This window comes from Anguilla anguilla, chromosome 13, assembly GCF_013347855.1.
Source record: "Anguilla anguilla isolate fAngAng1 chromosome 13, fAngAng1.pri, whole genome shotgun sequence".
Taxonomy (NCBI): Eukaryota; Metazoa; Chordata; class Actinopteri; order Anguilliformes; family Anguillidae; genus Anguilla; species Anguilla anguilla.
Window position 1 is genome coordinate 34426937 of NC_049213.1, and position 27249 is coordinate 34454185.

General features: G+C 48.7%; 1 protein-coding gene across 8 annotated transcripts in view; it reads left to right on the forward strand.

The window, feature by feature from the left end:
- Positions 1–27249, forward strand: part of LOC118211326 (arf-GAP with coiled-coil, ANK repeat and PH domain-containing protein 3-like) — a 94645-nt gene that overhangs the window by 38963 nt on the left and 28433 nt on the right. For all 8 annotated transcript variants that reach the window (XM_035388466.1, XM_035388471.1, XM_035388468.1 and 5 more), the window contains exons 2-10: positions 383–440; positions 6887–7006; positions 8312–8365; positions 15471–15529; positions 18111–18294; positions 19922–19966; positions 20481–20576; positions 21110–21184; positions 24966–24977. In XM_035388466.1, coding sequence (XP_035244357.1) covers positions 383–440; positions 6887–7006; positions 8312–8365; positions 15471–15529; positions 18111–18294; positions 19922–19966; positions 20481–20576; positions 21110–21184; positions 24966–24977 — 703 coding nt within the window. The remainder of the gene's footprint in view (positions 1–382; positions 441–6886; positions 7007–8311; positions 8366–15470; positions 15530–18110; positions 18295–19921; positions 19967–20480; positions 20577–21109; positions 21185–24965; positions 24978–27249) is intronic.

Sequence of the window (27249 nt, forward strand, 5' to 3'; positions counted from 1 at the left end):
TTGCTGGGAGGAGCTGCACTCTTGCACCCAGCATGACTTGCTTCAGTAAATGTCCTCCTGTATGTAAGATGCAAGTTGTGTAGGCCGGCCTGAATAATGGTCATATGCAAAGCAAATAAATAATTCATCGTTTTATTCAAGGTTGACTTTGCTATTGATTGCGAGGGGTGCAGCGGCGCGTACTGTTATGTTTTCTTTTTTTCCAAGTCGTTTAACGCTTACTTGTGATTCCGTCGGATCTGTGCAAAGGTTCGGAAGTGACCCCTTTTGCGCACTGACGGGGAACACGTTATGTCTGTGCATCTCGAGCGGGGAAATGAGAAGTGTGTATTTGTGTCACTCAAAACCGGTTTCTGCTTTTTTCCCTCTTTTTTTTACGCAGAGCGAACATCGATGAAGTGGAGACAGACGTGGTGGAAATCGAAGCTAAGCTAGATAAGGTAAGGCCTGTGGGCTGGTCCTGTGGGAGGGGCCTGCTGAGGGGGGGCTGTTGGAGGGGGGGCACATATTTCCACCATTTTCAGTTTTGACAGAAGATGCTCACTGAGCTCCCCCATGGGCATCTGCTTCTGGCCTCTGGTTTTTCACGCCTGTCATATTTCATTTTGTCATTTTTAAAATGTATTTCTTTGAGATCAGCTGTCTGGGAAATGTCCTGCACACATTCCTGTGTTGTCTTGCCACTTTCCTGCTTCCTGATAACGTCAATGACAAGTACATCAATGTACACTACGTTTCTAACAGTATGTGGACACCTGAACATCACACCCTCATGGATTTTTTGAGCATCTCATTCCAAAACTATGGGCATTAATATGGAGCTGGATTTCCCTTTGCTGCTGTAACAGCCTCCACTGTTCTGGGAAGGCTGTCCAGTAGATTTTGGAACATGGCTGTGGGGATTCTCTTCCGTTCTGCCACAGGAGCATTAGTGAGGTCGGGCAATGATGTTGGGCGCAAGGCCTTGGCGTTTCAGTTGATCCCAAAAGTGTTTGATGGGGTAGAGGTCAGGGCTCTGTGCAGGCCAGTCAGGTTCTTCCCCATCAAACTCAGCAGCCTATTTCTTTATGGACATTGCTGAGTGAGCAGGGTCATTGTAATACTGAAACAGGAAAGGGCCTTCCCCAAACTGTTGCCACAAAGTTGGAAGCACACAATTCTCTAGAAAGTTATTGTATGTTGTAGCATTAAGATTTCTCTTCTCTGGAACTAAGGGGCCTAACCCAAACCATGAAAAACAGCCCCAGACCATTATTCCTCCTCCACCAAACTTTACAGTTGGCACTTGGCACCATGCAGTCCGCCAAACCCAGATCCATCCGTCAGCCTGCCAGATAGCGACGCATGATTCATCACTCCAGAGAACGCGTTTCTACAGCTCCAGAGTCCAATGGCGGTGTGCTTTACACCACTTCCAACCGACGGTTGGCATCGCACATGGTGATCTTAGTCTTATGTGTGGCTGCTCGGCCGTGAAAATCTATTTCATGAAGCTCCTGACAAACAGCTTTTGTGCTGACGTTGCTTCCAGAGGCAGTCTGGAACTCTGAAGTGTGTTGCAATCGAGGACATGGTTTTTACACGCAACGCTCTTTAGCGCTCGCCGGTCCCGTTCTGTGAGCTTGTGCGGCCTACCACTTCTCGGCTGAGCTGTTGTTGCTCCTAGACGTTTACACTTTACAATAACAGAACTTACAGTTGGCCCGGGGCAGCTCTAGCAGGGCAGACATTTGATGAACTGACTTGTTGGAAAGGTGGCATCCTATGACAGTGCCATGTTGAACGTCACTAAGCTCTCCAGTACAACCCAGTCTACTGCCGATGTTTGTCTATGGAGACTGCATGGCTGTATGCTTGATTTTATGCACCTGTTAAGGAATGGGTGTGGCTGAAAAAGCCAGTACCACTAATTAGAAGGGGTGTCCACACACCTTTGGCAGTGTAGTGTATTGTACCTGGTTCAACATTTGATGTGTTTCTCTGAAGTTCCATTTATAGAAACTTGATGTCGCTGCATCTATAAAAAAAAAAAAGCATAGTTTTCATGAAAAATAGAAAAGGAGTACAGACAACTCAACCTGAAAACAGCCTGGCAGTGACTCGGCAGTAAGCATCCAGTTCTTGTAGAAATGCAGCACATAGCATTCCGGACTAGGTGTATATTTATCTGAGGTTGCCATGGCGAGACAGGAGACTTTACGAATCTGCATCTCCTCAGCATTCTCGCTGCAACCTGTATTTCACGTGTCAAAACCAAACTTTTCCTCTGTATCAGCAAAAGATCATTTGGAGTTTGATGGTTTCACTGGGACTTAACTCCTCCTCCTCCATGACCATTGATGTGAGGACTTATTTTGAATTGGACGATACTGTGAAGTGCTGTCAAATCAGATTTTTTTTCTCTCTCCAATCTATATTTCCAAAGTCACAATAACTAAATTTAAGCCATAACTTAGAGTCTTGTTTTAGTTTAATCTATACTGCAGCCTCCGATATTTAGCTTTACAATGAGGGAAAGGGGGGGACATTGTACCAGGATATATGAGATAGATAAATCTATTTTGTAGCCCTTGGTCAATTGGCATTATACAAAATTAGTTGGTATGATCGGCTATTACATTCATTCAGACACAAAATAGATTTCAAACATTTAACACTGTGCATTAAAACATTGTGTACCCAGAAGTATCTGTGTCCCATAATACATTCATACCCTCAGGTGAAATTGAATTAGGGACCAGACTAGTTTAATTGAGATTAACATAACTGTTAAATCACTTTAAGAGCAACCAGGCGTGTATCAATTAAGCCTTCATTCCCATACAGTAATGACTTCCAAATGAAAGCTAACAGATTAAGCCCTGCTGGGACTGGCGTCAGGGAGGAGATGCGTCAGGGAGGAGACTCGCAGGGAGGAGGCGCGTCAGGGAGGAGACGCGCCAGGGAGGAGACGCGCAGGGAGGAGAGGCGTCAGGAGAGGCGCAGGGAGGAGACGCGTCAGGGAGGAGACGCGCAGGGAGGAGACGCGTCAGAGAGGAGACGCGTCAGGGAGGAGATGCGCAGGGAGGAGACGCTCAGGGAGGAGACGCGTCAGGGAGGAGATGCGCAGGGAGGAGACGCGCAGGGAGGAGACGCGTCAGGGAAGAGACGCGTCAGGGAAGAGACGTGCAGGGAGGAGACGCGCAGGGAGGAGACGCGCAGGGAGGAGATGCGCAGGGAGGAGGCGCTTCAGGGAGGAGGCGCGCAGGGAGGAGACGTGCAGGGAGGAGACGCGCAGGGAGGAGGCGCGCAGGGAGGAGGCGCGCAGCTCGTTGATTTGTTTGTGGAAAGTGCGGAGCTCGTTTGTTTGTCGTTAATAAATCCGGAGCTGGAGGTATCCGGGAGGAAAGCGCTATGTCAGACAGCCGTTCCTCAGCCTGTCCTGTCGTGCTGTGAAAGACGCTAACGTTCACTATTATACAACCTGACAACAGGCGCATGTTTATTACGGCTGTAATGCGGTGTTTTTACACTCGAAATGATGTCCCCTGTGTTTTATGTGTGGCAGGACTACAGTAATTGCAGTAATACTGCTCAGCCACTGACTGACTGAAGGTTAGGGTCTCTGAAATTAGCTAATCATGTACCATTAGTTGAAAGAGACAGAGCCCCTCAACATTGCCTGTTTTTTTTTTTTTTTTTGTATGAGAGTAGGAATGAAATTCACGACTCAGCACAGGCCTTCATGCGTCCAGCTGCATGCTTCCGGTTTATGGGGCCAAGTTACCTTTGATTCCCTTGCTGCCAAGGGCAACCTAGGACATTAACTTCAACCTAGTTGGAATTGCTTGAGATGAAAGCAATCTCTGTAGTAATAGTAGTAGTGCGTCGTTGTGGTCTACATACAGACAGATTATTCAAATGTCTAATGTAATCTCTGTGCTCTAAATGTGGAGTTTTTTTTAACATTTCAGGGAGGTCGAGGAGCAGGATTTTGTCTGACATGTTTTTTTAAGTGTCCTGTCGCAGCCTGATGTTTGGCTGCAACCGCTGTGATGTCATCACCCAATCTGCTCCGCTGGCCCTGCGCTATTTTTCTGCCGGTAGTCTCTCCTGTCCACCACGCTCTCTTCCACACTGGCGGCAAACGAACGCCGCAGACCTGGGTCAAATACGTATTTGTTTTGGATTCAAATACTTTTCTGTGCTCTATTGATCTTGCCTGGTGTAATTGAGCCTGTCAATATGACCAGAAGGCGGGGTTTGCACTTTTTGAGAGCGTTTCATTGGTTCCAATACACCAGACAAGATCAGTAGAGCACAGAAAAGTATTTGAATCCAAAAGAAATACGTATTTGACCCCGGTCTGGAACGCCAATATGCAGGTGATGTCTGTGACGGGAAAATATCTGTCCTGCAGAAAAGAGGCTCTCAGTGAGGACACACAGTCAGCCTGGTTGTGTTTTGTGTGTAGTTGCAGTTTATGTTGATTTAAACGGCATTCTTTCCCCGTGAGATAATGTGGGGTGGTTGTGAGGTCATCAGATTATCAGATCAGGTGTTGAAGGAAACGACAGGGCGAAAGGGGTCAGGTCGTAAGGTTCCTCCTCTTCTCCCCTGTCTTTGGTAAACGGGCGCTAGCGTAGCCGCACCCGGCTCACGTGTAAACCAACACGCGGCTCACGCGTGTTGAACCCCCCCCCCCGAATGATTTTGTGTCCCACTGCCCTGCTAATCTTTATCCTTGGGAGAGCAAAAAGGAAAACAGAACCTGGGATGGAAAAAAAGGGGTTCCTCTTTCCCTCCGTCGTGAAGCAGCTGGGGTTCCTTCCCCTGAAGCAAGACGCGAGGCGTCCCGCTGGGGCTCCCCGGGGGAACTTTTTTTGGGGGGGGATTATCCGGAGGAGAGGGTGTAAGGCTGGCTGCACACCAGCTGTTAGAGGAGCGGTTTAGCCCGCCCAGGGGAAGCCAAAATGTCCCACTTGTCACACGGTTGCTAATTCTCTCGAAAATGATCTTCCTCTGCCGGTTGCGTCATATTTTCTTAAGGACGCTGTTCTTGTTATTGTTGGTGTGGTGGCCAAAGCTGTGACACAATGGGTCTCTTCACGTGTGATAGTGCGGGGCAGGGTTGAGCATGTTGGGTTGGTGCGTCACCCCACTCGAAACGGGGCTGCAGGTGGGGATCCGTGTGTGCCCCGCCCGTAGCTGCCCCCCCCCCACGACACTGTCCCCCCCCCCCCGGTTCGGTACGCACAGCCCCACATACACAGCTGTATCTCCACAGTGTATCTGCAGACAGCCAGCCGGACCGGTTTCCCCAAAATCCTCCTGACAACGGGAGCATTGTGCTGGGCGGCCTGTGCCGGAACGTGCCGGAATCTTCCGGAATAACGGACGTGTACCTGACATCCGATCACCTGTTCCAGTGCTGTCAAGGAAAATGCCCATACTGTGTGAACGCCTCAGTTTATCCCTGCCCTCCACTGGAGAGCCATTTTTTAAAATGTGGAATACTTGGCTGTATATCACACGGCGGCATGTGTCGTGTGTAACGAAGTGGAAACAGGAAGTTTGATACTGTACTTCACGTTACATAAATCATCTGTTCGCATGTTTTCGGCGAATAGGCGTGTAACCGCATCTCAAGCACACAAACGCAAGCTTTGGCCCACAGTATGATTTGTGGCGACAGATGGCCAAGCGCACTATAGCTATCGTTCCAGTATACGGTCTATAGATTCTGAATAAGAGCATCTGTTAACTGAATGTGATGCACATGCTAGATATTTTATATCACACATTCCAGTATTAATTCAGCATTTACTATTTTACCATTTGTCTTCTGTTCTTCACATCTGTAGTACCCATAATCCGAAGCATCAGTAACGGCATTAAAAAAAATGTTTTGTCTCATTGCAATGTATTGCTTTTGTTAGGGTGGCAGTTCATTGGTCGGTTCCTCCAGTTGCTGCGCCGTTTCATTGGTTGCCGGCAGTACAGGGAACAGGCGCACGCCCTCGCTCTGCGGGCTGCGATTGGAGGCTTGGGGCAAACCTGCAAGGGTACCGTGGGCCTTGTGATCACTGAGCCGGGCTTGATGGCTTTCTAGCACCTGTGAGCCGAGGAGTGGGGATTGGAGGCTTTTGCATCGCGTGCGATTTCGCCGCCGCGAGGGTGCAGATATGGCCCCTCACACCTGTTGCTGGGAAGGCAGGGGAAGGTCGCTTGGGGAAGGCTGGGGAAGGCCACTTGGGGAAGGCCGCATGGCTCTCTTCCCGAAGCCGCGGCGGGATGGAATGGCTCTTCGGTGCCATGACTCATGTTAGGCCTCTGAGCTTAATGGCCTGGAACATGCCAGTGCCCCCATTGCTTCACACCTCCTCATTACATCTGTGTGAAGGACTGTTGGGAGGCCCAGTTTGAGGCTATTCAGGAAAAGAAATGACACGCTTATTCTGAGAACATTGTGTTTAACCACGTCTTCTTGATGACTTGGAATGTGTTTGACATAATTCCTTCCCAAAAAAAAGTCTGAAGTTTTGTTGGTTGAAAGCTGTGTTTTTTCTACCGCATACAAAGGCCTGTTTCTTTTGATTGTATCATTTTGAAAAAATGATACAATAACTGGAGATAAATAGGCTTGTAATTACCCTTTTGTACTGAGTCCGCAAGGGGGAAAACATCACATTCAGTTACTGATCCTTTAGTTTTTTGTGTCTGGAGCAAAATGACTCAAAGGGTTTCCCCATGCTTGTTAATTTATCTTAAGATTAATCGCGTGCGTCGATTGAAAACAGCAAACCGAATTGTGCTCATGCCAAGAACAGACCTTCTCGGGGCTGGCTGATGATTTCATGTTGAAATGCCTGAAGTTCTCGTTCTGTTCTCTCCCTCCCTCTTCCAGCTGGTGAAGCTATGCAGCGGGATGATCGAGGCGGGACGGGCGTACGTCAGCGCCAACAAGCTCTTCGTCACCGGCGTGCGGGACCTGTCCCAGCAGTGCAAGAACGACCAGATGATCTCGGTAAGGGGTTTAGGGCTATGGGGGTCCGGCTGACGTCTCCTATTCCTGTAAGGTTGTGAGAGCACAAATGCGTGATCGTAATGTTCTTAACTGAACATTCTAATGATGATGTCACAGTCACTGCTGGTAATTGAGAGCGGTGGAGTTCTGGAGAAACCTGCTCTTCAAAGGGATTCCAGTCCGTGGCTGTAACTGGTGCTTATACAAGATGTCAGTTGAAGATATGATTGAGCTAGCGAAAGAGCATGTGTTGGCACAGAATCCTGAAACGGCTCAGCCTTTGTTGTGCACCCCTGCTTCATCAGCACTTACCTACATTACTCTCATTGAACCTTCTTTCTTATCCCCTTATTCTGATATTTATAGTCAGTCCTAAACCTGAAGTTGCATTTTCCATTTTCCACGTTTGTCAGCAGTGGCTGGTCTGTACGGATACCTGAGGGTCAGTTTTCATTTTACACAGGCAACATGCAGAAATCGTATAAAATATGTCTCCCTACTTTCTTAGATTTTTTTTTTTTTTTGGGATGTGAGCTAGCAGCATCCTGCGTCGAGGCTTTGGCTGGGTCGGTGTTTTTGAATCCTGATTTTGGGAGAGATTAGTCAGCGAGAGGGAGGCTCAGGTCCGTAGGCTCACCGGTTCTTGGCTCCGTGACCGGGCCGGAGCAGGAGCAGATCCAGGCGGCTCCCCGGGAGCGGAGTGCGAGCAGACTCTCTGCCGCCAAGGGGAAGTTGTTTTAAGGCCTTTCTGGCTCCCCTGCAGCTTTTCCCTGAACGCCTTAAGCCGAATGTTTTATTAAACCGAAGCCTCTTCTGCTTTTTTTTTCTCCGTCATGAAGTGGAATCGGACGTCCAAAGTTATGTTGTGCTACTTCAGTGTCTTGACCGTGTCGACAGTTCCTGCCGGAGTGGTGCTTGTGCCCTTTCTGTTAAACCATTCACTATAGACCCTACGAGTGCGTTGTCCCATGGGTTCTCTCCTGTGAATTTGTAAAAAAAAATTTGTGAATGAGTGTATCTCTCAATGTGAATGAGTGTATCTCTTGTTGTGAACAAGCATATGAGTTATTCTGAACAAGTGTATCTCTTGTTGTGAATAGGTGTTTTTCTTGTTGTGAACAAAGAACTCTCTGGTGAACGAGTGTACCTTGTTGTGAACGAGCACGTCGCTGGTTGTGAACAAGGATATTTCTTGCTGTGGACGAGTTTATCTTGTTGTGAGCGAGCGTATCTCTTGAGTGCATCTCTTATCGAGTGAATCTCTTGTGATCGACCGTAACGCCCTGCGCTCTGCTCTTGTTGCAGGAGTGCCTGGAGAAGTGCGGGGAGCGTCTCCAGGAAATCGTCAACTACCACACGGTGAGTCGCCGTCCCGTCCGCCGTCGCAGTGAGGCCGCTCGCGAAGGCCCGGTGATCGCGGGACGGGTCCGCGGAGAGGCCGACGCCGTGACATCACCACATCTTGAAGCACTAATGCGGGCGGGCGTTCTCTTCTCTCCCGGGCCCATCGTTGCGAAACTACGTTACTCACGGACCAGGGGCGTGTACCCAGTCCTGCACGTGCGGTGGGGAATAGCTGTTCATGTGGTTTTAGCATCCTTTGGGTCTCAATGGTCCAACATGTCCTGCTGTCCTCTGTGGCTGTTGAACGGGGACTTCATGTACAGCCTTTTTGGGAGACGGCTCTCCTGAAAACAACCCGAAGTGATGTGCAGTAGCGCCACAGTTAAATCATGTGGAGCCCGGGAGAGGAAGGCGGTATCCATGGGGACCTGGTGAGCGATGGTGACCCGGTGTTTGGTTTCAGTGAGCGGTGAGCGTACGTGTGAGGCGATGGCTCTGATCAAGTCAAGATCCGTTCGTTTGTTTGGGAGGAGGAGGAGGGTTTTTAATGTGGAAACGCAGCGAGTGAGGAAAGGGTTTTCGGGGAGATTGCAGGAGCTACATGTGGACTCGTGTGTTACCATGGCTACCTCGCCATTCTGTGACGGAGGAAATTCCGAGACTGTGGCATGACGGACTTGCGGCTTTTTAATGTGTTGACCCAACGACTGGTAATCCTTTCTTTCTTGAACCCTCCCTTTTTTCTGTTCTTCTTTTTTTTTAACTTCTTTTCTTTCCCGTTTTATGGCAGTTAACCGCAGTTGTGAGGTACGTCCACGTCAGGATTTGCGAGGACCCAGCTGCCGCGGAGAACTCCCGGGTTCCGGTGTCGTGGGTTGCGCAATGTCGTTGTGAAAAACACTAGTTTCTGCATTTACGCGCTCCGTTCGGCCGCAGTCGATGGTTGTGCTCTTAACCGCGCGTCTCTAGAGCCTGTGGATTGCAGCCACCCACTGCAAACTGAAGCCGTTCTTCACTCTTTTCAGACATGGTTTCGTTTTTTTTTTTTTAAGTCCTGGGAGTGGGTGAAGACGTGCTTTATCAGCACCCCGCAGTGCTTTTCCCTGGGTACTCGGGCCTGATTTAGCCATCAGTGAAAAGCTGGATTTCACGCAGTGCCATCCTCATTAATTAATCTCTTAATGTAATTACTGTTTCCCCCCCTTAGGTCACACGGGTCAGAATAGTAATCTAAAAACCGTTGAGCTTGGTGAGTAAAACCGCGGAGGAGCGGTTGCCACCCGCCCCCGCTGCATCGCCATGGATACCCCCACTGTATGACGTGGTGCAGTGGTCCTCCTCCCTGCAGGTGGCGCCACATACCGGACCGTCCACTAAGCATACTGCGTACTGTTTAGTGCATATGCGATGGGCAGTATGCAAAAAAAACGACTTCCTCCATACTGTATTCCAGCCCTAATGTGGAAGTGTCTGCGATGCTGCACCTCGCTTTTAAGACGAAGATGCGCGTCATATTTATGGGACCAAAACGGTCGTTTACTACCTGAGAAGCATGCTCCCCAATATACTGAGCAAAACCCCAAAAAAATCAGTCCTGGGACTTATCCCATCCTGGCATTTTAAGCACACGATGTTTACTACATTTTGATCCAGTGTACTCAACAAGTATACTCAATCGTAGGCAAGTGCGCTGATTCGGAATGCGCCTCTGGTCGTTGAAGTGAACCGCGACACCCTGGCCCACTCGGCTGATCATCCTTTTACCCTTTAGCCAATAGCATGGCTGCTCGTTCTGCTGATGTCACGCAGCACATCACCCGGCCGCCTCCCAAACCTCTAATCTTGTTTGGAAGCTGTCGCGTGGGCATTACGGTACATTACATCACTTCCTGGCTGGCAGACAGCCTTATCCAGTGCCTGTCTGGACTGCCGTCCACTTGTGAAGCCGGATGACTGCTACAGTGGTTCAGGCGACGTGCTGTGCCTCACTCAGGCATGCAGCAGCAGAGCTGTCCTGGATTCAAACTCGCAAACCTCCTTAAGCCAGTCTTCCTAGCCGCTGCATTTGTGGCAGGATTTCTTTCACAGCACGTTGCCCAATAGCACTCCTTATTTTAAAGGGGTTATCCTCTTAAAAGGCTGTACCTAATGATTTTGGCGGTGTCCCAACTGAACGTGGTGCTGTACCAGTTTTTTTTTTTTTTTTTTTTCCTTTTCCCCAGACGCCCTTGTAAATGCAGGAGATTAGCAGTGGCTGCAGCCGGCAGTCTCCTCCCATCTCCCACAGGCAGTAATTAGAGTAACCGTCTGTCTGGCACACGGGGCTGGGTAGAGCAGCAGGGAGGGCATCATTCATCATTCACCTGGATGGGGGTCGATGGGGGGGTCATTTCAGTTGATCGGTGTTCGAGTGCCCAGCAGGGGCATCTTTGGCCCTTGTGAGGATGCGGGGAAGCTCTTCTCTGGGGCAGTAGAACAGGGCAACTTCGTGCATTTTAACAGGACCCTGGAATCAGTCTGTCCGTCTGTCTGTCTGGTTTGGATTCGGTGTGGATTGTGTGTCCCCAGCGCGGGGGCACCAGTTCGCCTCCTCTTTCATCATCTGTGTCAGTGTCTTTCGGAAGAAATAAATCCCCAGAAGAAGAGGAAGAAAGATTGAGTTTTTTCTGCTCCACTGCGGGCCAGCTGGGATGTTGTTGGGATCTGCACTGATCCGCGACACCGTGTTGCATTAGCGAACGCAGCCGAGGCACGTCTGCCACAGCAGAGACACAGTGAGACGCAGTCACACACCACATCCTTCCTACACCCTGAACTGGTGCTCATTGGCTTACAGTAGGGTATGGATGAATGTGCCTAGCTAATCCAGAGTCTAGTCACTGCAATACCATATTTTCCACATCTATAACTATAACAGTTGATGTGGCAAATATGTGCATTCGTCAAACAAGAATATGCAAGACAAAACATAAGAATTTTAAAGCCAGTCTGTTACATCAGTTGGAGTTAATCTCTAAGACGGTCCTTCTGCCAAAACTTACAGCTTCTGAATAGCAACAAGAAATGATGGAGTAGACAATGGGGGGTGTTTACAGAAATGTCAGTGACTCTCAGGAAAAACTTGCTAAAGTGGCAAATTACCAAATGATGTTACCATAATTATGCCATAATTATGCTGCCAAGCAAAAACACTCAAGTGTGTAGATCTGTCCAAATACTTCTTACATGATTTTAAACGTCGAATCGGTTTTTTAATGCAGTTGTTGTCTTTTTAGCAGGTCATCACTGCACTGAACAGGAAATGAGCAGAAACTTGTTAAAATGGGAAGAAACAACCAAATTGCTTGAACACTTTACCTAGAAGTGCTTTGTATTAAGCTCAGCCACAATAATGGGGAAGATAAGGCAGCGATGGTAATAACGTCCATAATGAAAACCATAAGAATCTCATGACTATCACTATAATAGCATAACTATAATGAGACAAAATAATTTTGTGACATGCTCAGGTCCCCTAGAGTCAACATCTTCTCTACGGTCACAGAAAAATAGAAAAAATAAATTGATTGCAAACACACACACACACACACACACACTCTTACACACACACACACCATTCTGTTCCAAAGACGATGGAACACAAGCTTAGCTTTGTGTTACTGTCAAAGCCCACCACGGTCTTAGCTCTCGTGTCCAAATAAACAAACATGGAACTCTGAGATACTGTCTGTCTGAAGATGAATTGTATGAAGTAAATTAATTATTATTTAAAAATAAATGCACCCTATTTACATTTTATGCCATTGGACACGGAGGGTAACGAGGTGTCACGGTGGACACACTGCACACTCAGACGCACAGTGACAGAATCCAGAGAAGAGTGGTATCGTATTGGATCGGAATTATAATGGAGACATTCCTGGGCTGGTTGAAATCGTTCCACTCCCGCCCCCCGCAGTAAGCGGTGTTTAGCTGAATGGGAAGCAGGCCTGGGAATGGCTGAGATGAGAGCGATGTTCGCTTCCTGTGTCTCTGCTCTGTTGTCCCGTGGCCCGGGAGGAATGGATAAAAAAAATTGGCGGGATTTTTGCAGCAGGCCGTTAGGAATCCGCGGTCATGGAAACGCCAGCCAGGAGGACAGGGATGAGCTCGGAAAATCTCCCACATTAATGTGTGTGTGTGCGTGTGCGTGTGTGTGTATGTGTGAGCATGTGCGTGTGTGTGTGTGTGCATGCATGTGTGAGAGTGTATGTGTGCACGTGTGTGTGTGTGTGTGTGAGAGAGAGTGTACATGTGCACGTGTGTGTATGTGTGTCTGTGTCTGTGTCTGTGTATGTGTGTGTGTGTATGTTTGAGAGTATGTGTGTGTGTGTGTGGGTATGCTTGAGAGTGTGTGTGTGTGTGTGTGTGTGTGAGAGTGTGTGTGTATGGGGGTGGGTGGTTGGGGGGGTTGCCAGATTTATTTATTTAATGCAGTGAACCCATTCCTCCACTGGGCCAGCCATGTGACTCCTCACACTGTGTGAGAGAGACAGAGAGGGTGTGGGACAGACAGTCTGCCCCTCATACAGGCCCGTCCCGTCAGTCTGGTATAACCGACAGATTTCTCATTCTTTAATCTGTTATTCTTTCCCTGGAAGGAGTGTACTGGTTATAGCGCCTGGCTTACTACGATCTTTGGACCCACTGCCCCACTCCCCTCGCCCCCTCCCCTGTCGGCCCTGTGGCCTGCGTGAATCGCGCGTGGGAGTTCTGGGGAGCGGTTTTTTTCGACGCGTTAGCGCTTAGCGGCTCCCATCAGACGGGTTGCCCACACAGCGCTAGGCGTCAGCGGCTTACCGGCGTCCTGAGACTTAACCGCGGTTGGGCTGGCTGGCGGAGGTGGTGAGCGTCCTGCCAAAACACGGCGGCTAATCACACCCCCCCCACCCCACCCCACCCCCCTCCCAACACTCGTTACAAAGCCGCGAGGAGGGCACACCGAGTGCCGCGTTTTTTTGCGTGTGAGGAACCGAGCCCGGTGTTTATAATCAGCATATTCAGGACCGGTTGAATGGCGCTGATTCTCGTCTAGACGGGGAGCCGCGCTCTTAGTCAGGGAGAAGGGCTGGCAATGCCGCGTGTGAGAGCCGTGCGGGCTGCCAGTCCTCCGGGAGGATTGATTGATGTTTTATCCAGCTCTCCTCTCTTAAAGCTGCTTCCCTTATTTGGAACCTGGAGTTTACATAGCGATGAAGTACGCCTCAGCCCGAGCGTCCCTCTTCTGTGCTCCAAACCCAAAACATGCTCACTGTTCATGTTTTTGTGGTAAACATTTTATTCATTATTTAGCCAGGCACAATCAGCTTGATTTAACCCGTTGAAGAGCCGTCTTTTTGGAATGTATTTTTTTTCCCTTTTCTTCAAAATTCTAAGTCAGTGTTCTAGAACTCCACTGCTTTCGGTTACCAGTAGTGACTGTGACATCAGCGTTAGAATGTTCAGCTGAGAACATTCTAATCATGTATGTGATCTTACACCATTAAGGGGAAAAGAGCCGTTTGATGCAGCTTGGACTCGTATTCCCTGGATGAGGTGCAGGGCCATTTGAGCAGCTGAGGAGCGATCAGCAGCTGCCGAGTCCAGGGTGCAGCTGGCCAATAAGATTCAATCAGAATGCCGCCGGCCAATAAGATTCAATCAGACTCAGCCTGAAGGCCCGAGGCCAGGAAGTGGTTTATGGGCAGCAGAGTGGCAGAGAGCCAATGAGATGACCTCAGGACAGGGGTGATGTGCTCTGAGCCGTGTGTGGGTGTGTGTGTGTGTGAGCGCTCTGGCTGCTGCATTCTGCAGTAACTGAATGGGTTCTGACGCGAGCATTGTGCATCCGCAATGCTGAAGATGACGACAGTGGGTCCGAACAGCAGGAGCCACAGCGTGTGCAGTGGCTGGATATGGACTGACTCTGCTGCTGTAGTCTCTACTGAAATGGGCACACTGTGTTCTTCTGTGGAACAGGATCAGCTGAGTTCTATCAATGTTTGAGACCTGAGGTTTACAAGTACTCATCAGAAATAGCCTCCACTGGCCTCTTCTGTTACGTGCCTTAGAGTCGGCATTCGATGGCAGCTTGTTGTTGATGACAGTGCCGAGGTACTTGCACTCTGACACTGTCTGGATATCGCTCCCCTACTTACAACAGTATGTACATTTTCAACACCTGTGCATACATGATTTTTTTTGTGTTGAGAAATCACAGAAAAACTGCACACTGGCATTGAAACACTGATGTGATATTTCCCCAACTTTGACCACCCTATTGGGAAAGCCCCCACCCACCTCAAAATCTTTCTGTCATTTTGCGCATGCTCTCCTGTCATGACTGCATGGCCGTAGTAAAGGGGGGGAGGGGGGGAGGGGGGGGGGGCAGGGCGTTTATTGACCCTGTCTAATCCCTCTCAGGCGCTGAAATGAATTGTTTGTGGACGGGACGGGGGTCGGCGTGGTCGTTTGTGTGATTGCGGGAGCGGCGTTGGGAGCGGGAGTGATGGAGAGGGTTCTCTCTCTTCCTGCCTCTCGCTCCCTAAAGCCTCTTTCCCGCTCCTCTGACCTATTTTACAGCGGCAGCAGCAGCAGCAGCAATCACATAAACCCCCCCCCCCCCCACACCCCCCACCCCCCCCAGACAGGGAGATGAATGTGAATGAAGGGGGCGTGGCACTGTGGTGGGGATGCGTGGGTGTGCGTGTGCATTTCTATATGTGTGTGTGCTGTGTGTGTTTGTGTGTGTGTGTGTATTTGTGCCTGTGTGTGTGTGTGCCTGTGTGTGCCCGTGTGTGCGTGCCTGTGTGTGCCCGCGTGTGTGTTTGTGTATGCATGTGTGTGCCCGTGTGTGTGTGTGTGTGTGTTTGTGCCCATGCGTGGGCATGTTTGTGTGGGGGCTGTCCTGCGTCAGTTTTAAATCTTAGTTCCATATAAGGCTCGGGATCGCCACCCAATGGTGGAGATCTGTAATTACAGCAAGACTCATTTGCTGTTAAACCAGTGGACTTCTTTGCTTTCAAATGTCTGTGTCAGTTGCAACGTAGCAACATCTGTTTTTGGGAGTCTGATTGTCATTTTTTTCCTTGTGTGTTCACAGATTCTCTTCGATCAAGCTCAGAGGTCCGTGAAGCAGCAGCTGCACAACTTTGTGAAAGAGTGAGTATCACGCCACATGCGTTCAGATTAAGCCTGAGTAACTCGAACCTTGCCTGCTGAACCAAGTACTTATTACTCCTCCTACTAAAATAGTGTTTATCTAATGCTTGTTTCACTGTACAACTCCTAACAGTGTTTAGTGCCTGCTGGCTCTGTAAATTATAGTGTAGGTTTTGCCTGGGCTAAATTTGTTGAAGTGCTCCTTTTCCTTGAATTACAGGTTTTGTGTATTTCAGCGTCTACCAAACCCATTTTGCCATGAGAAAAAATGAAAACACCTGTGTAGATGTGCTCCAGGCGTGTTGCGTTTGAGTTGATTGCAGCTCTTATCAGTCCCAAAAAAGCACCGTTACACACCAAAGCCAGGCCACGTTGTTCGGACCGTTGGGCCATGGAACGGTGTTTATTTTTGAAGCTAATATAGAGTAAGCGTCCGTTAGCCGTCTTCAGCCACGCAGGAAGTCCCCGTCTTTGGGCCCCACCCGCGGTGTCGCCGGCAGCATCGACCGGTGGGGGCAAAACCCGGGGTCTGCTCCAGACCGAATTCCCCATCGGGGAAGCGGGACGTATAGCTGCTTGTTCGGACTGAGCTCTCTGTTCAACACGCACGCGTTCAGGTTTTCCTCTTTTCCTTGAGACGGCCGATGACTCGTTTTTTATTTTCCATCGTCGTCACTCCTTCCCGCCCCTCCCTTTTGTTCCCGCCGTCCCCCCGCCGCTTCAGGCACGGGCGTGTCTCCCTGGCGACGCGATGCACGGGTTTCGACGGCACCCCGTTCCTCCCCTTTCCTCTCGCCACCCCCTGGCCCTGGCAGGGAGGTGTGGGATTAACCAAACCGGCCCCGATTCTGCCAATCTGCTGATGCATCTGCTGCTGCTGCGGCGGCTGGCGTGCATGTGGCAGAGCAGATCCCCCTGGATTAGCCCCCGCGGCGTGACCTTTAGCTGCAGAAGGTCATGGAAGGCCGTAGGAACCGTATGGCGACAGTCCTCAGGGGGGTGAGCTGTAGAGGGGTGTTGGGGTGGGGGTGGGGGGGGGGGGGGGGGGATTGACCTCTTCACAGCATTCCCTCTGTGATCGCATCCTTTGGGATTAACCCCCAGCCCCCCCCTCCCTCCCCAACTCTCACCTTTTAATCTCACTGAGTGCTGTGCCTTTTGCTTTTGAGTTCTTAATTTATATGACAGAGGAACAATATTTCTCACCGTGAAGGATTAGGGCTCTATATCACACACACACACACACACACACACACACACACACACACACGCACACACACTCACGTTTACACAGTTACACACTCCCACACACACACACACACACACACACACACATGCACATGGGCACACACACACACAATGCACACACACATACACGCACCACACAAACACACAATACACACACGCAAGCATGCACACACGCATACATACACCGCACAAACACACACACGGGGCGTTGTCCACTGCAGAACTTAGCTAGCCTATAAGTAATAACTGGGCTAACATACGGATCCAGCCCGTGTGACCATAGTCATTGCATTGTTACAGAACAGAAACTCATTTTTAAGAATATGTCCCGTGTGTCATATGCATGCACTAAATCCACTTACAGGTTGGTGACTGTCATGCACTGTGTGTGACTTTTTTTAACACAGGAAACCCAATAGCGCGATATAACATTGAAGTATTTGTTTAAAAACATTTATATTTAGAAGGGATGGATCTCAGAATCTCAGCCCGGTTAGCTCGCTGGCTGAATACACAGGGAAAAGCAGCCAAGCTTTAAATCTGACTCGCTATGTTTTTGGCACTTCTGAGCTAAGAGCAGTCCTGAATTTGATTATGTGCACATCAGCCTGGCACAGTCTGAAAACGAATGTCACTTTCAAAGCTGAGGTTGAATGTCCTTAAACAGCCTTTGCTTGTCAAAAGGAGACATGTTTTATTTATTTACTTATTTATTTTTAATGAAAGTCTGGCTTTTTAGGTGGAGTAAATATTTAGGACTAATGTACTTAACATTTAGCATTAAACATTAATTCCTTCAACTCCATGGATGTAGATCCTAGGACAGGGCTGCCCAGATATCCTGTAAGTTTTCACTCCAGCCCTAAAAACGCACTTCTCAATCAACAGCTGGGGATCTTATTGAGCTGCTAATTAGTAGAATCAAGTGTGCCAAATTAGGGTTTGAGTGAAAACATACAGGATGGTAGATCTCCCGGAACAGGGTTGGGCAGTCCTGTCATAGTGGATCCCCCCCCCCCCCCCCGATATTATCCTATTGTATTGAGTGGTATTGTTAGTTTCCCAAACAGTACCAAAATAAAACAGTATCCTAAATAAAAACTTCCTGTTTGTTATTCCCCAGAAAGTTGAATTGAGGTCTACATGTTTGCTTAAACTAAAGAAGTGTGGTTCCTTTTCTAATGAGAAGTAACTTTTTGTCCAGACAAATGCACCTGCGTTTCCAGGGTCCAGCGGATTGGCCTTCATTGTTAACTGAGGAGTAAATTCCCCGAATTCCCAGCCCCTTGTAACCCCTCAGACCTTCATGTCCTGCTCCGCTCTGCCCCTGCAGTGACATCCGCAAGTTCAAGGACACGAAGAAGCAGTTCGACAAGGTGCGGGAGGACATGGAGATCGCCCAGGTGAAGAACGCCCAGGCGCCCCGTAACAAGCCCCACGAGGTGGAGGAGGCCACCGGCACCCTCACCCTCACCCGGAAGTGCTTCCGCCACCTCGCCCTGGACTACGTGCTGCAGGTAGGCCGCCAGGACTACTCTTTTATGGTGTGAGATCACAAAATACAGTGTGTGATTAGAATGTTCTTAACTGAACATTCCGATGCTGATGTAACAATCGCTACCAGTAACTGAAAGCAGTGGAACCCTGACTTTGATAAAACATTCCAGAAAACCTCTTCAAAGGTTTGAAGGCCATATTTCTTGTTCAAATGCTCTGTAAAATTCATGATGAAATTGCACAGAGGAGACACTAGATAAGGGAGAGCAGAGCCACAAGGGGGCAGCACACTCTCTCTTCTCCTCTTGTTTCATTTCCCTTTGGCTGCAAACAGAAGAAGCAGCAATACAGGACGTCAATGTGCTGAATGACTCGTTTCAGTGAGCTGCTGCTGCAGTAACAATATTCCACCACTAGTGGAAAAGCCAGCTAGCAAAAACACCAAGAGACAAGCTGTAGCTAATATTTACCATTGACTCATATATTTATCTACCTGCGTACACCATGTCACCCCCATAGCCGCTGGAGAGAGGCTGACTGATTCGCTGTGATTGCCTCGTTCCTGCGCATAATTAACCATGTCTGCTGGCGGTCGCTATAATCGCCCTCTCTTGCTACGAACCCCTTGCCCTAATCGTGCATGACTGGAGGTGGGGAGGATAATGACTGGGTCACGCACAGGCAGGACCTCTCAGACTTAGCGCACGTACTTAGTCACCGTCGTTATTTAGAGGGGGTTTAATCGCTTTGACGGGGAACCCCCTCAAATGACCGAACGTATTTGCTCTTGCTTTGGCTGTTCCCATTGTGTCAGAGTGATGCTGTGATGTTGGCTGAATACTCTAGCACTGTGTGACTGCTGGCCACAGCGTTGTGTAACAGAAATCAGTACGTATAGTACACACGCTTTCAGTTCACTTTCACTTCCATATGTCTGTCATATGTCTGTCATGAGGTATGGAAAACTGAAAAAGGCCATTTTAGGTTATAGCATCAAATTTTAAAATAAGTAGAGAAATGTTTCTTAACAGCTCACTTCAAGTTAAGTGTGTCAGTATAGAGAGAATGATGTCCAAACACTATCCCAAGACTTCTGAGACAAGGTCTGAGGAATTCACGCGAAATTCCAAGTGGGTTTCAGCTGTTTTTGCACAGGATCCTGTGCTGTGCCGTGCTGCAAGACTGATGTCAGCCACTAGGTGGTAGTAAATGTTTAAAAAAAATGCTTTGTAAATCCTAGTTGTAAATCCACAGTCACGTTGCAAATTTGGTTTGCGTGGTCCAATCGGTCTTTCCCCTTTGTGCCAGGAAAAAATGCGTACATATTTGTTTTACAAAAATGCATTGAAATATGGAAGCGCATGGTCTGAGGACAGTCAGTGCCCCTTTGTGTTTGAGTTCCATACCTGTCTGCCGCAGAAACTCATATTCACAGAGTACATGGGCAAATTCCCTCAGTTCATGTTAAGATGGTTGTATTGGTTCAATTTCCTGGGCTTTCAATCAATCAAATGACTCTTACAGCCTGTATGCTTCTGTCTGAGTGCTTCAGTTCTCTGCTTGCAGCATTTTTCTACTGTAATCATTTTTGACATTTTGTTCCTTCCCCCCCCCCCCCCCCCCCCCCACCCCCTTCCACTATTGTAGATCAATGTTCTGCAGGCAAAGAAGAAATTTGAAATCCTAGATGCGGTAAGTGGCTTCAATAATTAACCTCCCCATTACAAGTATGATCAGGAAACTGCTGTTTTTTGTTTCTCGAAGGCTTGTAAAAGCTTTTCAGCTGACAGTGTTCCTCTGCTCGCTCTTTCAGTTTTCTCGTTTCCTGTTTTTATTTTTGTAAATCGTCTTTGTGACAGAGCAGCAGGTCTCAAACTCCAGTCCATGGCAGGCTGCAGTGGTCTGCTGGTTTTTTTTGCGATTTCCTTTCAACCACCATCAATTTAGGCTGTGAGGAACAAGGTGTGCAGACATTTTAGTCATTCATTTTGTTCGATTAAGTACTTAAGTGCAGGGACACATCAAAAAAGCCAGCAGACACAGCGCCCCCCCCCCCCCTTCCCCCGCAGGATTTGAGTTTGAGATTCCAGTAACAGAGTCCTTGGAGAAAGTGCTCCAAAGTGCTCTAAGAGAAACTGAACCTGAATTGAACTGAAACGGCGTGAGAGCGTCGTACACTTCAGTGACTCCGCCCCCTCTCTTGCAGATGCTGTCATTCATGCACGCCGAGTACACGCTCTTCCACCAGGGCTACAACCTGCTGGACGAGATCGACCCCTACATGAAGAAGCTAGCCGCCGAGGTATGGGGCCACCTGTGTGATATTCCCATTGTCGTCACGGTAACGGCGAACGGTCGCGTTACATCACTTAGCAACCGCTCATTTTTAATGGCAGTTTTCAGTGCTTTACACCAGGGTTTCCCAGACGATCCACATCACCAGAGTAGTTTAGCAATAGCGTGCTCCTGGATTTGTGCCCCCGCCGCGCTCCTGCCCTGCCGGCTCGTATTAACAACAGCCAAGGCCGGCGTTCAGAGGGCCCTGGCAGTGATCGCGCTGCGGGCGGAGCAGCCAGAGGACGTGTCTTTACCCGCTCTGCGCAGTTCTGTCTGCGCAGCTATGTCTGTGCGCAGTGGACAGCGTTCACAGAGCCCTAGCGTGATCGCGCTGCGGGCAGAGCGGGCAGAGCGGGCAGAGTGGGCGGAGCGGGCGGAGGACGTGTATTTTCCCGCTCTTTTCCCGCTCTGCGCAGCTCTGTCTGCACGCAGCGGCCGGCGCGCGGTGGCTGGCTCAGTCACTCCTAACGCGCTCTTTTTTTAATCCCTCCCGTCCAGCTGGACCAGCTGGTGATCGACTCGGCCATGGAGAAGAGAGAGATGGAGCACAAGCACGCCATCATCCAGCAGAGGGTAAGAACCAACGCTGCTCTCCTCCCCCTCTCCTTCCCTCTCTCCCCTCGCTCCTCTCCCCTTTCCTCCTCTTCCTCCACCCTTCCAGGTTAGGCTGAGGGTCTCCCCCCTGCTCCTCTCCTCTTTCCTCCTCTTCCTCCACCCACCCAGGTTCGGCCGAGGGGGGCGGGGCCTGCCTGTCAGTTTGACGTCAGGAGACATTTTACAGCCAGCACACCTGTCGTCGCTAAGATGCTAACAGCCTGTCCCTGGCGGCGGGATTAATACGCTTCGGAAAGACGTTGGCCCACTCTAACTGTCTAATCAGGAGGAATAAACAGTTTTAAGATTAAAATCTCTGGCCTGCTGGGCGTCGGCTATAAGCAGCTGGAGCTGTGAGCCACACAGATGACGCCTTTGGCGCCTGTGTGACCTCTTACAGAGATGCGTTTTTCATTATCACATTCTATCACTATTAAAGGGCGGAAGGAAGGCTTTTGAGTGCTATGGTCTAGGCCTGGGGTGTCATGGAGGACTGCAGCATCTGCAGGCATTTGCGATTTCCTTTCAAGCCAGCATCCAATTAAGGCCTTGAGAACAAGGTGTGTGGACTCTTTAGCCAATCAGTGTCTTACGTTAATCCCTCGTGCTGAAACACACTGAAACCCAGCAGACACTGCAGTCCTCCAGAGCTGGAGTTTGAGACCCCAGGTCCGGGCCCTGAAGCTCAGCCAGAGACACTGAGGATGCGGGTAGCATTTACAATGACACAAATAAGGTGGTGAAGAGCAAGGTCAAAGGTTTCGGGAAAGATGAAATATTAGGCCCTTGTTTGTTGCTTCTGCTTTTCGGGGGTTCTGTCTAAGTGCGCCTGACGCCCCCTAAAGCACACCTGCCCCACACCTGCCCCCCCTTCTCTCGTCTATTTTCAGCGCAGAGCACAGCACTCTCTCGATTTCATGCCCTCTCTTTCTGAGATGAAAAAGGTTCAGCCTGTTCAATCAGTGTGTTGTGTGAGCTTTTTCCAGCCACCTCCTACATAATGCAGTCTCTGCTCTGCCCTGCAGTATAAATAACTTTAGCTTGCAGTGTTGTACACAGTACTTCTGTACAGTTATAATGTTAACCAGTGATAACTTTAGGGTCTGCATGACTGTTTTTGATTGGGTATTGTTAATATTCATTATATTTTTTGGCATTTAGTAGACAGTGGGAGTGGAACCCACAACCTTAGAGCTGGAAGCTTAGATCCCTACCCATTACCCCATTTTTGCTACACCGTTACCCCATGGCGCACATTGGGCAAATGGGTTACAAGCTGATCCCATCTTTGCATTAGGCCTAGTATTTCAGTGAGTAAAATCTGTTCGCTGCACAAAACATTTTAAAATAAACATCATGACAAAAACTGGATGTAGTACACTTTGAATGTAATGTACAGGGCACTGGGTTCATTGGTCTGAACCCTGTTTGGAGCTTGAAGAACAAAAGTCAGTGTTGACAGATTAACTAAATTGGATTTGAATTTAAGGATTGTGATTATTTTCACCCCTTTCTGTCAAATGTGGGCACATAATAAAATAGCATATAAAAGCTGTTTGCTCCTCAAAGATTTTCAGCAAAGTTATTTATGAAATGTTTCTTTTCTCAAGTGGGTTAGCAAAACAGACGCTGTTGATGTCAAGCCTCATTCAAATAATGCAGTAAAGTGTTTTATTTTAACATCAAAAGTGTCATTTAAAAATAGGCAGCAAAACTTGAGTTGAAAGGAAACTATTTAAAATCACTACCATGAATTTTTACAATTTGACAGATTGACAAAACTTATTTTTGGCTGTGTGTTCATTCTGTCATCTGGACATGCAATAACAGACGAAAAGACACCTTTGTAGAGTAACATTATCCTTGGAGCCATTGTTTATTAGGGGATTGAATGACAGTTAAGGCTCATTTCTCATTTGCATGGTAAATTAAAAATGGGTTTGTTTGAATTAATTCTGGTTGCAAGATAATTTTGATTCAAGGACTTTGAGGAGTACTGTCTCTATAACTACTTAAACATGTGACTTGGAAGCACGATGTCTATCAGGACAAACTAAATATGGATTTTTCACAGAACAATTGACTGTAACAACACAGGCACTTGTTAATTGGTGATCTTGGAAGGAAATGAAATTGATGGGGCTATTTCTGAACTTACTTTAGCTGCACCATTATGAAAAAGAGCTTTTAAGACAATGCCAGTGCTTTATCACCCCCCATAGTGACCCACTTAATATGCCAAAATCTGCCTCGCATTGTTTTTCTGAAACTGTTCTTCATCAGTGTGTATTAGTGTTCAATATGTGATGACACTTACAATCCCTCACTCCCCCTTTGTTACACTGGCATGTGGCATTCTGTATGATCTGTACACTGTATTTTACATCGTGTCCTGGATGGAAAATGTGTCTTGTAAATGTTCTGGAATGTTCCGTTCCTTTAAAAAGACAACGACATCTTCTTTGACATACTTTGGTGTGGACTCAAAGTCATGCACCACTGACAGTCATACAGAAAGCCAGACTTCTGGACAATGCCAAGAATGAACACCGACATCTTTGATTCAAGGAAACTGGAACTGGCTTTTTTGCACTGGAATGTGTGTGTGTGAATATGTGTGAGTGAGTGTGTTTGTGTGTGTGTGCGTGTTTGTGTGTGCGCATGGATGTGCGCGTATGTGTACATGTGTGTGCATGCATGCACGTGCATGAGTGTGTGTGCATGCGTGTGTGAACAGGGGTACAGTAGCCCCTATGGTCCCGGTTATAAGGACCAGTATAAGCTGTACTATGGTCCCAGTATAAGGACCAGCTCCGGCCGCCTCTAATCCAGTAAAGGAGCCGCCATTGTTTGGCCGAGCCCGGCTCTGTCCAGACAGCCGCATCTGCATATGAATGGGCCCCGGCCCCGGCCCCGGCCCAGGGGCCTCCGCTCCGCTCCCTGCCCAGGATCAGCGGCCATCTGTCCCAGCGAGGCCGGCCAAAATGAGCCCCGCTACAACTCATCCAAGCCCTGGGCCTGGAGACGGCCACAGAGGCGCATCTCAGTCGCGGTGGGGCTGTGGCAGCTGTGGTGGCCCGTCTGGAGGCTGCACTGGGCTCCACCACTAAAAGAAAGAGAGTTTCTCTTGTTGTATGGCTTTTGGTGACCAGACCAGGTGCATAAAACACATAACCTCCAGAAATGTAAACTGCTCTGGATCTTTTCAAGACTACTGTGCCTTTCTTAAACAAGGCAAAGCTATTCCTGCTGGTCCTATTTGCTCACTAAAATAATTTTCTTATTTTCAACTAAGTAAATTGAGAGAGTTGAAAGCAGGTATGAAGCAGGTAGATCTTTTAAACCTCTTAAAGTGCCCCACTGGCAACGTTAAATGATTTGGAATTTGGAAATGGAAAAGCACCTGGGGCAGTTCTCTGAAAAATATAAGAAATGTGGTGCGATCGTTATTGAGTGTACACCGCACATATTAATGAACGCTAACTTTAATTTCCTGGAAAAAATGAGCATTGATTGTGAAACTGAATTACGAGAAAAAAGTGTTTTAGATGGACGTTGCGGGCGCATGCCAGCACAGAGCTCTGACGGGCGCAGTGCAGCGATGCACCTCTCTTTATAGAGCCACCCAAGGTGCCTTCTGAATTACAATGAATGTCGAATTCAACTCTGTGTAATTTATTCATGTGCTTTTGTTCCCTCCCTCCCTCTCTCTCTCTTTCTCTTCCATCAACCGGCCCTGTCGCGATCGCCCCCGACACAGACCTTAATGCAGGTGAGTGGACTTGTGCTCTTTACATTTGACGTCTGACCACTTGCAGTTCTACCTCGATGCAGGTTGAATATTTAATATTTGTTATTATTATTGAAGTGGAGGGAGTGGAAAGCTCTGCTGTTTTGGCTGTTGCTCAGTTTTGAGTGATATGAGTTGTGACAGCTCTTTTGACCAGCGATGTGAATAATTTGCTCATGCTGGTTTGATTTGTACAAAAGCCCTTTTCTCTCGCACAGTTTGCTTTAAATCGGTGTTTCTTAAACTGTGGGTCAGGACCCAAAATGGGTCGCGGGGGTCTAAGAGGTGGGTCCCCAAATGAGTCTATGGTCCACTATGCTATTCTCGTATGTGTATTTGATGGGTCATTGAGAGGAACTAAATTTCTAATTTTGGCCCTGGTAATAAAAAGTTGAAGAACCAGTGCATTAACTGCCGACACAACTGCCACTGTTCAGAAGGAACAGTGAATGTTTCTCATTGGGCACAACTGTTCTGTGTAGAGAAAATGGACAGAATTAGCCAAGAGGCGTTCCATTCTTGAGCTATATTTTACAGTAAGCACTATATTTGAAGGCAGTTCATGATATACTACAGTACCCATAGTGCATGGGTAACCCAAACAGATGCCATTAGTATCTGAGTTGTAAAATGACATCATGAATCCAGTAAAAGTGTGGGATTCGTGCATTAAACATTTTAAAAGGCACCTGTCTGTCACCATGCTGTGGAAAAAAATCCAACTCAAGTAAATACTTCATTGAACATGCCGATCTACGAAATGGCGTTTGAGTGTGTAGCGAAGCGCAGGCTTGCTTTTCCTAGCCGAGCTGCGCTGGCCGCTACCGGGGCTAACGTGCTACATGAGCGCTCTGGCCCCGTTTGTAACCCTAGCTGCGTACGCTCCGTCACCAAAAGGCCCGAGATGGATGCATTTTTAACCACGTTTTTAACGGAGGGGTTCTGTCGTCGGCCGTTTCGCTCGTCAGCCTCGAGCGGCTGAAACGGGGGTGAGGCTACGGCTGCGCCCCCCCCCCCGCTTGCCTCGCGGTAAAGTACCGCCGGTGACCCCGAAACCGGATTACGAGCTGTCACACGGCTCCTCCGACCGGCTCTTTCTCAGGGTGCCCACGGCTGCTTTCAGCACTCTGCCAGTGTACAGTCTTACCGTTCTGCATATTTTTTGGAACTGACCTTGTTTGATGACACTCTGTGGCGACATAGCTCAGGAGGTAAGACCGATTGACTGGCAGTCGTAGGGTTGCCGGTTCAAACCCCGCCCTGGGCGTGTCGAAGTGTCCTTGAGCAAGACCCCTAACCCCTAACTGCTCTGGCGAATGAGAGGCATCAATTGTAAAGCGCTTTGGATAAAAGCACTATATAAATGCAGTCCATTTACCATTTACCATTAAACTAATCTAGTAAATGAAACAACTGGCTAAGCAAAATTGATTGAGGCTTGTGTGTTTCCAAAATGCTATGACACAAATCAAAAGTCTGTAGTACCAGGCTCTTTTACTCTGATTACCAGGTAAATAATTTTGACTGAGTCGATCCTTGCAGGCCTGAACTGATGCAGTTTTTCCAGTGCCTGAATTACCTGGAAAAGCGTGAAGCACTCGGAAGGGTGTAAATTTCCCGTACATTTACACTGTGGCTCAAACTGTGGGGATTAAACCTGCTGTGGAAAGACAATCGACTCACTTCCACAGTAATGCCCCCCCCCCCTCTCCTCCTCCGTTTTGGGGTGTGAAGTGCTTAGATGGCCAGGTGGGCTCTGGAATTGGGGTGGGGTGGGGTGGGGTGGGGGGGTGGCACTGTGCCAGTCTCCACCCCGTCGCAGAACAGATGGCACGGGGGGGGGGGTGGGGGGGGGGTGGTGCAGGGGGTCAAGAACACAGAAATAAAGAAGCGGGCATGAAAAAACACCAGAGCTGAATTAGTGCCACCGACTGCCCCCCCACCCCACCCCCCCGGACATGTGGCGCTCGGTTCACCAGGCGGCTCGTTCACGCCCGCCCCCTCGCCCTGATGGCCTCCACCAGCCAGGTGTGCACCAGGGAAGATCTGCCCCGCGCAGGTGCAGCAAGCTTTCCATGGCAAAGCACCCAGGGTCACTCGTTAAGACTTCTCACCCAGTGCTAAAGGGTCACAAGATCAGCAGCTGCGGTGGTGCGGTCTGACTATGTTGATATACAGTGCCAGACAAATTATCCATACCCTTGATAAAGGATGAGGATGAACCCCAAAAAAAGGAACAAATGAAAATAGTACT